Below are 18,709 nucleotides of genomic sequence, written 5' to 3'. Positions count from 1 at the left end.
AGGGTAAAAAGAGGAAAACTAACTTTTAAAAGCAGCATAAAGCTGCAAGGTATTCCTTCACTTTTCCTGTTTCCTCTTTTTCATCCTCTGTTTTTTAACACCAGAGCTGCTAAATCAATTTGACCCTCAATTTCAGAATCCTTTGAACTATTTCTGCAGCTTATGATTAAATAAAGACAAACCTCCGGTTTTATTGTTTGAATCATTTTGCAAAGGTCACCATGATCCTCTTGCACGCTTAACTCAGCCTCTTCTCTCCTGCGTTTGAGATGTAATTTACCAGCTGCGTCACCCTCTTCTTTTTCATTAGCCTCCTCCTCCTCCTCCTCCTCCTCCTCCTGCGCTCTGTGTTTGGTTAAAGGGGTATAAATCTACTGGGCCGGCTTTTGTGGGGTGATTTAGTGGGGACAGCAGCGGGCCGTCTCTCTCCTGGAGCCGCAGAGTGTAAAAGGTGCAGCCGCGACGTAAATGAAAGAGGCAGATAAGAGGAAATCAGAACCAAAGATAAATGAAGGATAAAAGGGAAAGCAGAAAGAGAGAGAGAAGAGATCACAGGAAAACAGGCAGAGCAGAAAATCGTATCTTTACTTCAGAGCTGATCCTGGAGCTGATGGTCATTCCTCAAATGGACAATCAAGTGGCAAGGGTTGACCGTTTATCTGCAGGCTTCTGTTGCACAAAGTTTGCCCACTAATTAGACCGCAACGTTTGTTTTTGTCATTAACAAAGCACCTGAAGAAGTTAAGCAGCTCTACTTCCGTCAGTGATTTTCTATACGATCTGTTTGTTTAGATTTCTTAACTTTAAGAGCTCTCACTAACAAAGCTTTCTTGTAGGACTTGTCTGTGCTAGGCATGGGATATAAACGTGCTAAACATTTAGCTTTATATTGTAGAAACAGAGGTGTTTTGGCTCATGCATATTTTGGCGAAATTTAGTAAAGGATAGTTCTAATATCCAGTTTGTTGTAAGCACTTACCCCTATTTTAGCATGTTCCATGCACATTTCTAAAACAAACATTTATATCAATGGGATTGATTTTCGGTAGATTCCCTATTAGCTACAAGATTTTTTTTTTCCTCAATATTATTTTTATTGTTTCCTTTTTTTTGAGTGCAAAACGCTCACAAAAAAATGTTTTACTTCCCTATAACCCCCATCCCCTACATCTCTTCGCACATAAATACAGTAAAACAAATAAATAAATGAAAACAGGCAAAAGAATAGAGGAACAAAAAAGGCCAAAAAGAGATAATGTGCAACTGCAAATTTCATATTTCATGTGTATTTTTTTTTTAGATAAAGCATAACGTTTTATAAAGGGATAAGCAGCCCATAAACTTCATGATATAGTTAAAAAGAAGACTTGATAAAACAAAAATAAAAAATGAAAATAACAAAGTAAGAAAAGTCTATCTACATATACACACACATATATATATACATATATATATATATATATACATACACACACACACACATATACACATTTATACATGTGTATGCACACGCATACACAAACACATATAAAAAGAGAAGAGGTATTTCATATATTTAGACTAAGTCCAAGTTCAATTTACAGCTAATCAACAAGCACATTGCACAAATCACTGCGTTCCAAATAGTGCACAAGGGTTCCCACAACTTTTCATACAGTAGCAATTTTCCTCTTTTTCCATAGACATGCATGTAGCCATATTTTTAACCAATGCCCCAATACTGGGTCTTTCAGTTTTTTCCAGAACAGTCCTATCAGCCATTTTGCTTTAAGGATGCACAACTTAGTACATATAGATTCTTCAACCTTTCATGCTACTAGATTTTTCCTCATGAAAAGAAAACACACAAAGAAACAATAGCTGTATTCACACATGCACAAAAGCCCTAAATCTTTCCCAAAATGTTGGGGTGGCTTCATGTGTGAACACGAACAACTTAAAATTTCCCCTGACTGTCTTGTCCTTTTAAAATGGAGGGCATTGATTTGTTATTCGTTTGATGTAATTAATTAAATAAACAGGATTCAATAAACCAAAGCAGTTACTTTAAAGTCTGATGGGTGACTCAGCATTTACAGTCAGTTCCACACAGAGCTGCTGGCTGCTTAATGGATGTTTAAACACTCATGTAAAAGAGGCTGCAGAGAGGGGACATCCTCCGACAGTATTTCACCTCTTTTGATAAATGAACATGAGACATATGTAAAGAGCTGAGAATGTTTATTACAGAGGCAAGAGTTTCCTAGTAATGATGCAGTAGAACCAGGCATGCTGTTTTTTATCCCATGCATTTTTATCCTCCTTCCATGTGCGTCGCCTGAAATGCAGCTGATCTGCAGCCAGTTTAGTGTAGCACACAAATGTGTTATTTTTGCCCAAGGCTGTCGAACAGACTGTAGAAGTCTGCTAATCTCTCTTCTTTCTAACTCCACAACTTCAAACTCTCTTCATTTTTAAAGTTTGAGTCTTTTGCAAGAAGTGACACTACACCACTTGAGGCGGTTTATCAGATTTCACATCCCTTCCTCTGGGGCCTCATACTGCTTTTACAACTGTTTTCACATATGTAGAAGTACTCTCCTAGGGACTTTAATGTGTGAAAACTGATGGAGTTCAACTTAAAGACCAACAAAGAACAGTTTTGACTGCCTGCAGCGATACATTTCTCTTTTAAGTACATTGTTTTCGACATACATTATAGTTAGATGTTGTCTATTTGTGTTCTCAGCCCAAACTAGAACATACCTTTGCATACCATACTGACAGATATCATTTGAACAGCCCTAAATTAAGGCACACCTTACATGTATTTATGTCCTCAAACCCAAGACATTTAAAACATTATTAGATTCATTGTCAACATTAAGTATCTGCTTATATCAACTACAATATTCTTGAATAGGAGATAGAGCATGTGGTCGCAGAAGGGAAAGATTTTGGTTACAGTTCATGCTATAAAATGTAATATCTATTTAAGTCTTACGATATAAAGAAGCATGGTTGGAGGTTATCTAAAGTCACCTGTGTAGAGGTCAACTACCATGCTCCAAGTCCATATAAATACCTTTTCTGCTTCTCTATAAAAAGGGCTTAAAGCTGGGGTTGGTAGTCAGATTTAGATACACTTTTTGTTATACTGGTTAAAATGATCTTTATGTACCGATGGCAATCAATACATAATGTGTTCTTAAAAAGAGTGAAACAAAATCCGCTATCTACAGCCAGAATAAACCTGGGAAAACACCAACCAATCACCGTCATTCGTGTCCAATTTATGAAACCAATCAAATCCTGTCGTGCCGTTCTGCCCGCCTCCTGCGCGTACATTTCCCCGGCGTGCACTCCCCGTCTCCTGCCTCTGCTTCCCCTGCCTCTGTTTACTGCCCCTCTCGCTCGACCTTCGGCCTGTCCCCTCTGACCCGATGAGGTGCTTTGCTCAGGACTGTAGTCCGGATCAGAGTCTAAAAAACTCTCACCACGGGGTCTCTGACAAGCAAAAGAATGAATGACATTCAGTAAGTCCTACAGAAAATTTAGATGTAGTTTTATAGCCTTTCTCCTGATATCGTGTCCCAGGTACAACTGGATAATGCTAGCATGACAGTTGTGAGTACTAACAATAGCCATGTTTGTTTGTGTTTTTAACTTTCACTATGATAATGTTTTGGTGTTTTCTTACCTTTGAGTGAGACATGAGTTGATGTAGTGCAAAACACAAACAATGTGCTGAGGACCGGTTTTGAATCAGTCATGATCATATGGTCGTGAATCAGCGGCGCTTGTTCATGTGAGCGGGGGCGTCGTTTTGGAGGAGCTCCGAGGGGAGAAGGGGGAAGGGGTTAGACGGAGTCCTGAGAACATGCTACATTCAAATTCAGGCTAGTTTGCCGAGACTACCAACCCTAGCTTTAATTCTTCATCTTGTAAATCAAAAGATGCAAAAGTCATTCTGTATGGACGTATTTTCCAGGGATCCTGCTGCTCTACATCATGACTCAGGAGTTTGGTCCATCCTCATCTCTCTCCCATTGCTCGCATAGGATCAGGCCTGCAGTCTTTACCCCGCAGCAGTGAGAACATAGCTTCAGTGTCTTTGACGTCCAGAAGAAGGCGTGGCATTGCGCTGAGAGGGGGGTCAGTGGGGGCTTTTGAGGCAGCTTTGGGGCAGAGGTGGTGAAAGGGTGACTATTTGTGGGAGGTGGGCTGAAAGAAGAGGGCAGAGTCAGGTGTTGTTGCTGGGGGTGGGGTCTGAGGAATTTTGGAGAAGAGGGCAAGGAATTCTGGGAATGCCAGTCATGAGGTGGACTAGGGGAGGGTGGGTCGCTGCAGGTCTGGAGGTCAGCTGATGGCTCACACCAAAAACTGATCAGAAGTCCTGATGGCTTTAAAAGGACTGAAATAGTAAGACCATCCTCCACTGTGAAAGAAGTTAAACCAATCAAGGCTGTGATTTGATTCGAAGACATTTAAACTGTCTTATAAAGAAGTAAGGGCAGAAATTACACATTACGAGAACATGCAGACTTATTTATAAAGATTGTCACTTTAAATTGTAGGTCCTTCAGGACTCTTGCTTGGTCTCCCTTGGGTTTAAAGTATCATATATTTTGATCAGTATAAATGTGTTTGAATTAAATTGGTAGGGAATTATCTCAAGTTTCAAAAATCATGACTTGAATGTTTTAAATATGAAACCGCTGTCAGAGTTATATCAAAGAAGTATCTCTCTCTGAGTTGTTCTCTAGTTTAACACTTCAAGCTTTGGGATCAGATCAGAATTTGCACTGTGTCATTGGATTCATTATTTGTTTGTTTTAAGATGACAAATTAAATATGCAACCAAACATAAGCACAATATTACCCTAGCCAGCTCATTCATCCAGTTTGGCAGACCAAAAGCGTGTGGAACAAAGCCCAATATATGTTTATCTGTTAAAAAGAAGACAAAAGAAAGGGGGTTTGCCTGAAACACAGCTGCTGTGAAATAAAAAGTATGTATTTAGGCATCTGTGGAAGGAAATGTTCACTCACATTTTTCTTAGCAGAGCTCTGGAACAAGAGAAGCTGCTTCAGTTGCATTTGTTCAACTCTCTGGCACACGGTCTGAGTTTTTTTGCCAATGGAAAGTTGGTAGCTACCAAGTTTCAATTCGGCAAATTCTTTTATCAGTTATAGATCAGTGCTGCTTAAAGTACTCAAATTAACAGATGTAGAAATAATCAGCTGCTTTTTTTGAATGCAGACTTAGATTTTCTAGGTTAATAAGCCCAACCTTCTCAAATATGAGGTTATTGGGGCTCAACCAGTTTTAAATGTATCCAATAAATGGTCTGTCTTTTGACTTGAATCAGACTAAATTTCCATGGTTTGTCCATCATCCTGGGCCATCGCTGTGCTTCAGCTTAATTGATTAATCAGCAGCATAAAGGATTGAGAAAATGTGTTCTGCCAAATTAGAAATTGGTAGATCCTTATTAACTAAGCAGCAACCTTCAGTGTTGAATTATGAAGCCAGTGTGGAAGTGCCAAAACTTGCAGGAGTCCCCTTGATGCAGGCTCCAAATGTTAAGGAGAGCTGATTCACACCGGTGTTAAAAAATGCTAATTTTTACAGCAGAATTAGATATGTTAACAGCTTGGTTTAAAAAACTGTATCGTGTATGTAGCTCATTTACATACTTGTGCACACTGTATGAGGGTGAATTTTTATAATGCATCTGTTGTGATAATTATTACAAAGGCTGAGACTTTGGCGTGTTTAGCAGTTGACTGATAGGTAGATGCATTGTAGCTGTCTGCCAGCCTCAACTCCACATCTTTGTCTGTGTCTAAGATGATTGAAAGTTTGGATGAGTCAGCATTTCTGACATGGTGCCAGCCATTATTGGGCTTTGTAATCCAGAAACCAGTGGGTGAAGTCAAGACTATGTCCATGTTTTATACAGTCTATGGTATCAACTCGAGCTGCAACTAAAAATTATTTTTGGTGTGGACTAATTTATGGACTATTTTTCGATTAGTTGATTAGTCACGATTATTTGGCCCAAGTGCTTTGGACTACTTCAGTCTAGAGGTGTGAAAAAATATTGATACAGCAATATATTGCGATACTTTGACCTCCAATATGATATCGATATTTCAACTCTTAATATCGATATTTTTGTAATAGTAAAAATTCACATTTTAGCCGAGTTAGAACTAAAATACAACTTCATTATTTCAAAAACAATAAAGTGGAAAAGTTGTTTTCAATCAAATAGTTTTGACTTAATTTGTCCTTTCAATTTTGAGTAATATTGTGTGATTTACATATACACCATCTCTTTTTTTCTTAGCTACCTGTGTAGAGTATCACAATATATCACAATATATCACAATATTGTGATATCATGATACTATCGCATCATGACCCAAGTATTGTGATGCGTATCGTATCGTGAAGTTCTTGGCAATACTCACCCCTACTTCAGTCTGCACACCTGTGAAATTCAATTTCCAACAAATTATCACTGATTCCCAAACTTTGGAAATTTTAGGTCAGGTTTTTCAAGCCTCATCGTCTGTGAGTTCCGCCCAAGCGGCAACCTCCCGGTCTCAAACTATGAAGCCCATGCAGAAGTGTTATAAACTGCAATTCATCGAGAATCTGCTTGAGGCTGGCTGCAGAAACACAGGAAACCACATACACACCAATTCAAAAAAGAAGATCTTTGCAGCATTAATAAACATGTTTACAGCCAGGTTAAAAAAACGGCTTGGCTCTGTGTAGCTAATTTCTCTATCGGCACACACTGTACGGGGGGGTGAATTTTTTTCTAACGCGACGGTTCAGAAGATATTAAGATTACGAGTTTTTGCCTAAATAAGGACATGACTGACTTGACTCCCGGACGGGAACACATAGCTATTGGCTAAGAGGCTCAAACTCCGCCCCTTTACGCCACACTATGCCTGGTTGAGTTCCGTATTTCCAATATGGCTGCCTCCGTTGATTGGCTTCAAAACAGCGCTCAGGAACAGATGGGTGACGTCACGGATACTACGTCCATTATTTATACAGTCTATGGTTCCGCCATAGTTCATGTGTTCTTCTGTGTTTCCGTGCAGAATGTAAACAGTGGGAGTGATACTGCCCCCTATACTTTTGGTTATGCACTGCAGCTACAAATGAACATGTACTGACCGACGTGATTTTATCATACAACAATAACAATTAACAATAATGACGCGTCAACGCTACATTTTCTGCATTGACAAATTTTGTAGTTGACGTAATCGATTATGTTGACTCATTGTAGCAGCCCTAGTATCAACTAGTCAAACCATTTAAAACATAAGAGTTTAAGAACCCAAAACATGTCAGACAGTTGAATTAAAATGGTGTTTCAACATTAAAACATCTGCTCAGGTCACCTTTGTGAGCAAGGAAAAAACACCTTCCCCTGTCTTCTTAGCTTGCAGTGTTGTATTCTGCCCAAACAGTTAACAGTCCTGTCCCTGATGACCTCTCCTCCTCCCTCCTTCAAACCAGCTCTCACTTTCCTTTAAGCATCCTTTAGTCCTCCCCTTCAACCCCAGCGTCTCCTCTGCGGTGTCACTTTTCAGGGCTCTCCTGGAGGAGTACGGGCTGTTGGGAATGGAGCCTGACTCGTCCATTAGTTAGATTAGCAGCTCTGAGGGGAGGCTCTGGTTCCCTCTCTCCTGGCTGGGACAGACAAAGCTCTGGCCTGGCTGCTATTGTAAAGCTGTCAGGTAGAGCGGGTAGCTGCACAAAAAAAACCTCACTTCAGATCCAATGATAAGAGGCTGTGAGTCGAGCTGGGAGTTTCTGACTTGTTAACACACCTCTAAGTCTGTAATGGGAAAAAATAATCCAGTAACTGCAGGATATCTGTGTAGCTCCTCCTAGAGTATTTGGCAAGCTTCAGATTTAACTGCCACACAAAACCAGCTTACTAAACAAGGAAAGAATGACTTTAACGGTGTGTTGTTAATGTGACCTGGAGTGAATTTACCCAAGTTTGGTCTTAATCTTGATGTTTTTGACTTTTAAAGTTGAATTTTACCGCTGGTTAATAAAATCTATTTAAAGATGTGTAACATGGTAGCAGCAAACACACCATTTAAGGATATGAGAGCAGTCTGAGTCGGAGTTCACCAGTCATAAAGCATGATCATTTGGTTAAAGAAAAGGCATTTATATGATTGGTTTAATTATTTGGAAATCAGTATGGCATGTATGTCAGGTGGTGAGCAGGTGATAATGTCTGTTTCAGTCATTTATTGGAGGCTGTGATTGTTCTGAACATCTGAAAGAAATATTTAAATACGGAATATAACTCACCGACTTTCTTGATAAAAGTTGCAGGAGAGAAAAGGTAGCACTTTGATATCCCTTTGTGTATAGAGCAAGAGCACAGAGGTGGTTAGCTTAGCCACCTGTACCTTGGGTCTGCAAACAGACGGACACATATCAGTAAGAGAAACTACACAAAGACAATAGCTGGAAAGATGAAATCCCACTAATGATTTATCTTAAATGTGTAAATGCTAAATGAAAAATAATGACTTAATTCATTAGAGAGCTCTATATTTTTTGGTATTTGTAGTGTTTAACATTAGACTGAGCCAAACTAGTTGTTTCCCCCATGGTTAAGGCCTGAGTGCTACACTACTGTAAGTTAAGGATAATGTAAAGTGAGCAGGTGGTTATGCAAATTAGAATCCCAACTGATATCTTTGCCACAGTGTCAGCAGGCAGAGGTGAAATGTACGTGAGTCCTACAGGGCCTTATATATGAAATGTGATCAGGTTGTCTCTGGCGTTGCGTTTGCAGCTAGAATTAATCACTGTTGTTACTGGTTTTGCCCAAGCCGCAGCCTCCAGTCTAAAAATATGAGCCCAATGTGGAAGTGCTAAAACCTGCAGTTCATGAAGAAACCGCTTGATGCTGGCTCTGGAAGGACTGGGAACCACATACACACCAATTCAAAAAAGCTGATCTTTACAGCAGAAATAAACATGTTTACAGCCTGGTACAAAAGACGAGTGCAGTCTGGATAGCTCCTTTCTCGATCGGCACACACTGTATGGGGGATGAATTTTTTTCTAACGCTGCAATTTCAAAGATATTGAGATTACGAGTCTTCCAATGAGAGGCACAGCTGACTTGATTGACAGGTGGGAACACTGTAGCTGTTGGCTAGGAGGCTCAAAGCCCGCCTCTTTACGTCACAATCGCTCGACAGCAGCAATATGGCCGCCGCCGCCGATTGGCCTCAATACAGCGGTTCATAAACAAATGGGTGATGTCACGGATACTACGTCCATATGTTATACAGTCTATTATCCCAACTGACATTTTTGCCACAGTGTCAACAGGTAGAGGTGAAATATCTGAGTCCTTCAGGTGGATTGCTTTGATATGAAATGTGATCAGGTTGTCTCTGGAGTTGCGTTTGATCAAAACCAGTAACAGTGATTAATTCTTGCTGCAATCAGTATCAGCTATTTATTACAGGTGTTTAAGTTTTGCTTAATTGGGGGCCTGGCTGACTTGATTGATAGGCGGGCATTCTGTAACTGTTGGCTGGGAGGCACAAAGACCGCCTCGACTTCACCTCTTTGCCCCTTGTCAGATCAACCAAAACTTGAGTTGAGTCAGCATTTCCAATATGGCCACTGCCGTCAATCAGCTTCAAAACTCTGCATCAGAAACCAATGGGTGTCGTCACAGAGACTACGTATATGTTTTATACAGTCTATGCTTGACACACACACACTTTTGCTAAGCTCAGCTAATTTCTTCCTGGTTAACACAAGCTCTGTACTTATCACACAGATATAAGTGTGGTGTTTATTTTCTCATTCATCTCTTGTGTGTCTTCAATGTCAAACTGAATTGAATAAAGTTGATCAACTTGTTGTTTTTAAACCTCTGGACTCAAATTGTCTCTTCTCTCTGTGTCGTTTTCAGCCTTTGCAGAAAAACGGACAAATCTCCAGCATGAGCAGCCTGAACGGACACTCGGAGGACAACACGCTGGCGGAAGGTGTGTGTGTATTTATATGCGTGTGTGTGTCAGCCCTGTCAATACTGTTTATTTACAGTGTGTGAAGTTTCTGTGGTCGGTGGGGTTAGTAGCAGAGGGGATGTTTGTGTGTGTTTGTGTCTGGGATTTTCTACTGTTTCTTCAGCAGTGGCAGAAGGTAAGCCTGTTTGTGTGGGGTCAGTTTTCAGCATGTGTGTGTGTGCATATTTGTGTCTGCAGATGTCTTCATGGCTTTGTGAGATCTACTTGATCCTTAACTAATCCTTTTGTCAACACGTAGGGGACACCTACATGGGGTTTTCACAAAGAAACCACACACATGCTCACACACACCCACATACCCAGCATACTTCACTATTACTTCACATAAGAAATGTTTGCATTCAAATATTATCTCACATACAAACACGTTTTAGAATTTTGTTTTTTTTGCACTAAGGCCAATTTAAGAACATTTCGAGTCCAAATAACATGCCTGTGTGTGAGCTGTTGCAAAAAAAAATCCACCATAAAATTATCAAAACATTAAAGTAATGCATGTTATTGGCAAAAATATTTCTTTTCTGAACCCCAAAATACCTTTCCAACGATCCTTGAAAAACCCTAGAAGCCTAAAAATACCAACAAAGTCAGCCTCATTTATTTATGTGCTGAACATTTTTAAATCTAAGATAATTATAGAGCAATAATAAATTGAGCAAAACTAATTTCTGACATTTAATCCAACATGTGCTTCAACCTGCTCTGTCCACCTCCTCTTCTCCCCCAAAGCTGTGTTTATTTATTTTCTTTGTCATTTCTATCGTGTCCCCCTCAATCTGGGAGGGCTGTAGGGCCTGTACGCCCTCCCTAAATATTTAGCAGGCCGTGACCCGGGCCCCCGCACAAAGCAACCTGCGCACTTCATAATATGTTATGGCCCAGGGGAGGGAGTAACCCAATACTACTTAAAACACAGAGATATGTCACATACCACTCTGTCAAATAACCTGTATAATAAGCTATTTAATGAAGCGATCCTGTCCGTTTATAGAGTAACCCTATACCCTTCTCAGAGCAGATACACAGTGTAGGAGATGATGTGGCCAGACTAGTGGAGGGTAACTGTTGCTTCTGTGGACGTGTACTGTAAGTTAATTAGCAACCTGGAACGATGTAGAGCAGAAATAAAGACCTTGTTGGGAATGCTTAGATCTTATGCAACTGTGTGGACAGAAAAGAAGCTGCAGAGCATTTTCATTACTTGTGCACGAAACTGAGTTGAGGTTTTTAATATTTTGACATGATCAGTGTTTTTTTAATACTGTAGAGATGAAAGCTATGAGCAGTTTTTCAGGACAAAATGGCATGCAAGTTTTTTATTTGATTGCAAGTTACATGCAAAAATGTAATTCAATGTGATTTCTGCACGAGTTGTAATCAAGCGGCAACCTCCGGTCTAAAAATATGAGTCCAATGCGGAAGTGCTAAAAACTGCAGTTTATCGAGGATCAGCTTGAGGCTGGCTCCGGAAGTACCGGAAACCACATACATGCCAATTCAAAAAAGACGATCTTTACAGCAGAAATAAACATGTTTACATCCTGGTACAAAAGACAAGTGTAGTCTGGATAGATCATTTCTCGATCGGCACACACTGTAGGGGGGTGAATTTTTTTAAAATATGGTACTTTCAAAGATATTGAGATTACAAGTCTTCCAATGAGAGGCACAGCTAACTGCGTGAACACTGTAGCTGTTGGCTAGGAGGCTCAAACTCCACCTCTTTTCTGCCAATCATAGAAAATGAATGAATACCCAACTGTTTGTTATGTCTTTAACATTTACACTTAAAGCCTCACAAGCAATCTGTAGTGGTTATTTAAACCCTATGTAAACAGAACAGGCTGAAAATTCAGACCTGATTCTACATAAAAGAAAACCTTCCTGTATGAAAGTCCATAGAAATATTTCTAAAAGATCTTTAAAGCAAGTCTCATTTATGAACTCAGAGGTACAGGGCATGACATCTGAATCACACTGCAACAGCCACAGTGTAAATTTCCAGCACTATGAAGCAGTAGAGCACTATGACAGATTTGCATATATTTCAATACGATATGTAAACTGACGAATGTGCAGACATCTCTGTTTGCTTTCTTGACTCAAAAATGATTCTGCGTCATCAACCCTGGATGTTTTTATTCAGCCTCACACTTTCTGGTTCACACTGTCTCATGATATAAATAACATAACCCCTGCCCACTCGCCTATCTCCTGCTGCGCTTTCACATTGGCCCAACTTAGACTTTATGCAGGAATTATGCCAGAGGGCTGGTAAGAAAAAAAGTCTGGTAAAGTTGAAGGGAGAATTTCAGCTGTTTGTGTTCACACATGCAGCCAGGGCGTAAAATGAACACCCGCCAAGCGCCAATGGCGGGTAAAAAAATTATTTGGCATGTAAAACAGAAATACACCCGCCAGTGGCCGATTGGACATTTTGTATTTTATGTGAGGTTTTTTTTTCATACTTTCGCCCATTTCTGCCGACTGTCAGGCTGTTTTGACCCTCACGGCGTGCTGTACTTGTGTTGTGTTTTGGAACACAACACAAGTTTGGCGTTTCGAGGGAGATGTGGCGACATTCCCGGCGTGAAGCCACCGAAAACAAAAAGGATAAACAAAGAAGCAGGAGACGATCAAGTTAAAGACGTTCCTGTTAAAGCTGTGAGACTCACTCAGTCAATATAAAAGGTTGCACTTTTGAATATTTCTAATACATGATGATGCAGCAGTCACCTTGAAATAAGTATAACTTAATAAAAAAGCAATAATCAGATTTTATCTGTACATAACTGTAATCTTTAAGTGATGCTTAAGTTGGATTTTCATAATAAAAACGTATGGTAATTATTTTAAATCAAATAAGGCATGATTTTTTTATTTGGCCGGTACATTTTTGGAGGTCACTAGCCAATGGCAGATGAGGTAAAAAGTTAATTTTACGCCCTGCATGCAGCCCAATCCGAACATTTTGAGACATTGTCAGGAGTTTTGTGCAAATGTGACTTCAGCTGTGAAGACACCTACACAAGCAGCTGTGGTCAAAAGAGAGAAAGAAATGGATGTTCTTTTTTGCAAGTCATTATCCTCTTCTTCTGAATTGAAGACATACAGTTGTGCTCATAAGTTTACATACCCTGGCAGAATTTGTGTTGGTTTTTTTTTGGGCAATTTTTTAGATAATATGAATGATAAGAGAAACTATTTTTTCACTCCTGGTTAGTGGTTCGGTGAAGCAACTGTGTTTACTCTTTATATCAGAATGACAACAGAAACTACCCAAGAAACCATAAATTCTGCCAGGGTATGTAAACTTATGAGCACAACTGTATTTTTTATTTAAAACAATAATCAGAACTTTTAAGCATGTGGTCAGAGCTCATAGTTGATCTGGGAAGTTCAAAACACATACCGCCTAATCAACCCACTCTGATATTGCACTAAAAACAAAATGAAACTACAGAAAACAACTGAAGCTGTGAAATAACTTCAAGGCCACAGAATAAAGCAGAGCAGGGGAGTGAAAGGAAGGGAGATAGACTATGGGGGTGAAAAAAAAAGAGAGGGAAGATAGTGGAGTGGAAGGTATGGAGGGGTTTCACGTCCCAGTTCAATACTCTACCTCTTGTGCAGCCTGATAACCACAGCAGTGCATTGTGGGAGACAGGAAGAGGGGAGGAATCTCTCTGATAACAAAATGAACAACAACAGAAGGCAGGCTGCAGATGAAAAGACTGACACATGAACAAACAGACACATGTGCAAGGACACATATGCAAACACACAACCGGTAATCTCTCTCTATCAGGTGAACCAGAGTGTTTACAGTTTGAGGAGCAGCCACACCCTAAACACATCACCACCAGCTGGAAACCATGACAGTGGACAGTGGGCTTAACGTAACTAACTACCTCTCCTGAAAAAGCAGCTCCCTTTGTCCATCATTAAATTGTAATTTGTAGACAAGTACTGAAAGGTAGTGGTAACATTAATAAATATCCGACTCCGCTGAAGACTTTTATGGACATTTTGAGTAGAAGGTCAGAGTATTCTTTGACTGTTTGGAAGCAAAGAGCAAGTATATACATTGCAGCAAAAATATTTGAGTCTATCGTCTGTCATAAAATGTTTAATTAGATAACTGAAAGTATTTGTTTGAATTGGTATCAAAGTATGAAGATGGTCTGGAGTTACATTTTCCATTCCATGTGTCAGAAGTCGACCTCTCTGAACACAAACATCGTGTCTGCTGGTTCACATGAGGTGACCATGTCTTGGGAAGGAGACGAGGCAGATATAATTTGTTTATGAAGACATTCTGAATCAGATGCAAAAATGAGTTAAATAAGGAGAAAGCAGTGAGATGAGAGATTGAGTGTGAGCTTAGAGCTGTTTCTTTTTGATGGTGTTGGTCTTCAAAAAGCAAAACGTGCTGGTCCTGCTCGTGTAAAAGCTGAAAACCATTTTTGAGTATCTTTTTTTTTTTTATTGGGTGCTGGATGGTTTGAGAAAGCTCAAAGAAGAGGGCTTGGGAATGCAGAGTTTACTTGTGGCTCTTAGATAGAAAGGGAACTGAATAAATATTACATGGAAGTACAGTTCGGAGAAGGGTGCACAAAAATGTTTCAAAGATAAAAGGAGGAGAGGGAGGAAAGAGCCGACATAGGTAAGAATGGACAAAGATAGAAAAAATTGACTACATGGACACAGCAGCAGTACCTGTTATCAAGAGGATACACTTGGTCCTGTATTGTAAATTGTATCAAAATATATTTACATGTTTTGGGAGTGTACACCAGTGTCCAAGTTTTGGAAGATGGTTGCCTTTAATCATTCTAAGTTGTTAAAGATCAGGTTGCCCCATTTGCCAGCTACTTTCTTTTTGAATGACTTCCCAAAGCTGGGCCTGACCCTGGACAAGAAAAGAGCATTGTTGGCTGGACTTACCGCTGGAAAAAGGGCGGCTGTGACTCAGCGGGTAGAGTTGGTTGTCTATTAATCGGAAGGTTGGCGGTTCAATCCCAGCTCTGGCAGTCCCATGCTACAGTATCCTTGAGCAAGACACTGAACCCCGAATTGCTCCCTCTGTTATTCAGAGGTGTGTGAATGTGAACGAATGAGGTTAGCTAACACTGATGGTCCCTCACTACATAGCAGCCTCTACCATCAGTGAGTGAATGGGTATGAATGGGTGAACGTGACAAGTAGTATGTAAAAGTGCTTTGAGTGGTCAGAAAGACTAGAAAAGCGCTATATAAGTACAAGTCCAAAAAAACTAGTCACCATACGTTGGAAACCTCCACACTCACTCTCTTTTCAAGCATGGGCTCTGACATATTTGGACATTGTTCATTTGGAGTTGTCGATAGCCTGAGTCCACAGAGCTAAAGACGCTGCTATACAGGCTTGGTATTCACTTCAAACGAGCCTCCGTGGGTTTCAGGTGTAACATGTAATTGAGGTTTGTAGTTCTGGATCCGGGAAATGTGTGGGTTTTACTTGGGGTTGATTTTTTTATTTTTTTTAAATTAATTAATTTGTTATATTTATTTGATTCTGATTCTGATTCTGATTATTATTATATTTTAATTGGGTATTCATGGTATTTGTATATAAGCCTTTTTATGTACATGTGAATTTTTTCCCAGTACTCTAGTTTTGTAATTTCCATATGTCTATCCATTTTTATTTATAGAAAGAAAAAATAAAAGAAAAATTTGATCACAAAGAAAATATTTACAATAATTCTACTGCATATCAAGGTGAAATTACATATTTACAACTAAATAGCTTCCATTCAACAAAAGCTAATGTTAGCATTTGACTGTGCCCTAGCTTTCATTGTCTTTTCATAGTGTCTGGTGTCATAATATGAAAGGTGTAAGCTAACAGTAATGTTAGTTAGCAAGCAGTTTTAATGCTAACATCAGATCTAACAGCGCCCCAAAGGTTATTGAATTTACTGCTTTAACTATAGCCATGTGTCCAGTGTTGCCAACTTAGCGACTTAGTCTCTATATTTAGCAAGTTTTCAGGCCCCTCTAGGTACAAATTTGGAACTTTTTCTGGTGTTAAATGGAGACTTTTTTAAAATGACGTTACAGCATGTATCGCTGTGAGTCCCTCCTAGCTGCATTCAGAGCAGGAGGCTTCATCCCTCAGCATTCAGACTTCAAATGTATGAGGCATGTACGAAGACACCGCTGGCTGATCCTGCCTACTGTCCCCTTTTGGTCAATTTACGGCCCTTTTCCACTACACCGTTCCATTCACTGACCAATCAGTGGTCGGCAGTCCGTCGACGTCACCTTTTAGTATCGGCTCAGCTTGCTTGGAACCAGAACAGAGCAGGTACGAAAAACTGGTATCTGACATGAGGTACTGCACCCGTGAAAACGCAACACAAACTGAGTAGAGTCAAGTCGCATAGAGAAGGGCTAAGACGGGCCAGTGGAAAGGGGCCATTAGATAGTTAATTTAGATTGTATACAAAAAACATGTAGAAAATGTTATGGATGAAAAATATCACGTTTTACTTTAATTTGTTGTAGGCTCCAAAGTGTAATTATAAATATATCAGGTAGTGCTGACTATGGTTAACATTATCAGTAAACCACGAGCTAAAGTTATTGTTAGCTACATATGTACTCCTTCGTTATCCTGATTTAAGTTAAATGCCATAGTATCAAACTTATTAAATATTGTCAGACAAAAACTGAAGCTAGTGTTAAGCACATCCAAATTAACATCACTGTTAGTTTCCAACGTATGGCTAACACTACCTAATGGTAATCTTAGCTGTGGGGTTAATTTATGCTAATGTTAGCTGTTGTCTCATGATAACTAATAATCAGTTTTCAAACTGAAAATTTGAATTGCCAGCAATAAATGTGGCATAAAGAAAAAATATGTTAATAAAATACAATACAACTAAGACAAATGAAAGCCATACTGAGTGGCCTCATTTATGGTCAACTGAGAGTTAATCCACAATATTCACATGGCAGCCAAACAATCTGATAACCTAAGAAAAAGAGGAAAAGGAAGGAAAAAGAGCAACGTTATCACGTCTGCTTTTTTCATAAAGACATTAACGTAAGTGTTTTTTTAATCTACAGCAGTAAGGGTTATGTCTGAACCATGCTAACCTTTCTAAAGCTAATCTGGTTGAGAAGAATTAGCTCATAAGATTTGTTCTACATGCAGAAATGCATACAGATCCACATGTGTGTTTGAGTTGCTTGTTTCTGGGGTGTGGGTGCACAGGGCCCAAAGACTGACATCATAGCTGATGTAATCCTCTGGCCACAGCGCTGACAGTCCCTCCCAGATGGCTTACAGGGTCTGAAAGAGGACAGATGAAGTTTTCTGGAAGACTTTAGAGAGGAAGAATGCTGACTGTGTGAGTGTGTTCATGTGTTCACATCAGTCTGTGTTTATTTGTCGGGGAAGGTGGACTTCTTTCAAAGGTCAAATGCTGCTTGCTGTTGGACCAGATGGGTGCGGATCACCTTTATTAAATCAAGTCATTGAATTAATGTATTAAAGTATGTTTGTGGAGTTAGATACAGCAAGATGCTCTAGAGGGGGTTACAAGGTTCATCTTTCTGTCTTTGACTAAGCTTTAGTAACCTCTAAAAACAGATGAATAAATGCACAGATGTATCTGTCAGCGACGACAGAGAAGGATTTCTGTTTGTAGCCTGGGTAGTTTTGTCTACAGGCTTTTCCACTGGGATTGATTATATGCAGGAAAACAATTGGTGTGGAGAGCAAAAGAACCAATTATATTGCAATTATGGAAAGCACCAGCCGTAATATGAGGACGATTTAGCTTCAATTAATCTCTAACATCAGACGTCTGCATGCACATGCAGCCAGAAATCCACTTTTAGACAAATCTCTGAACTTTCATTGGCCACGGTTACATTATTTTTTTAAATTTGGAATTCATTATTCAGAATTAAAGTATTCTCCTTCGCCTTTACATGGAAATAGTAATTCAAAATTGAGGTTTACGTGGAAAACAAGTTTAATCGTCTTTATTCAATTCCACTTAAGGTCGGGGGTTGGGAAGGGTTCTGATTGGACAGCGGCGCATGTGATGTATTTATGTCTACCGGAAGAAAACAGACTCCAGTTCCTGCTTCTTTTATTTTCGGTTACAACATGGAAGACCACACTAAGTACAATTTTCGCTTTGATTTTGATTATAGTTTTGAATAAGCAGCTCGACACAAACACACTGCTTCACTTTTGTTAGCTGAGGAGGAGAAGAGAGATAGAGGACCGGAGAAGGGAGGCGAAAGACCTTACTTTGGCAAATCAAAGCCAACGGTTAGAGCAACGGCTGCTCTACTTCAGCCCTCTGCCACATCCCGCTCGCAAGGCCCGAGTCCAACGCTTGCTTCGGGCAGCCATCCTGGGAATATGTGCCCGCCAGCGCGACAGGACAAGGGAACGAGCATGAGCAGAACGACCGGAATTAATATAAAGCGGTATGAATGTATACATGATCGAGGAATTATTCAATTCTGATTTAAAATCAGAATAAACCAGCCACTTACTTCGTATTTAAGTTTAATTTCGGAATGGTAATTTTCATTCTGAATTA

General features: G+C 39.7%; 1 protein-coding gene across 1 annotated transcript in view; it reads left to right on the top strand.

Moving 5' to 3' along the window:
• akap12b (A kinase (PRKA) anchor protein 12b) overlaps window positions 1-18,709 on the top strand; it is a 70,507-nt gene that overhangs the window by 29,214 nt on the left and 22,584 nt on the right. Inside the window, exon 3 of the mRNA XM_034699808.1 lies at window positions 9,978-10,053. Within this exon, the coding sequence (XP_034555699.1) occupies window positions 9,978-10,053 (76 nt within the window). The remainder of the gene's footprint in view (window positions 1-9,977; window positions 10,054-18,709) is intronic.

The sequence above is a fragment of the Notolabrus celidotus genome, chromosome 13 (genome assembly GCF_009762535.1).
Source record: "Notolabrus celidotus isolate fNotCel1 chromosome 13, fNotCel1.pri, whole genome shotgun sequence".
Lineage (NCBI taxonomy): Eukaryota > Metazoa > Chordata > Actinopteri > Labriformes > Labridae > Notolabrus > Notolabrus celidotus.
Note: the sequence above shows the minus strand (reverse complement) of the source record. Positions and strands in the feature narration are given on the sequence as shown.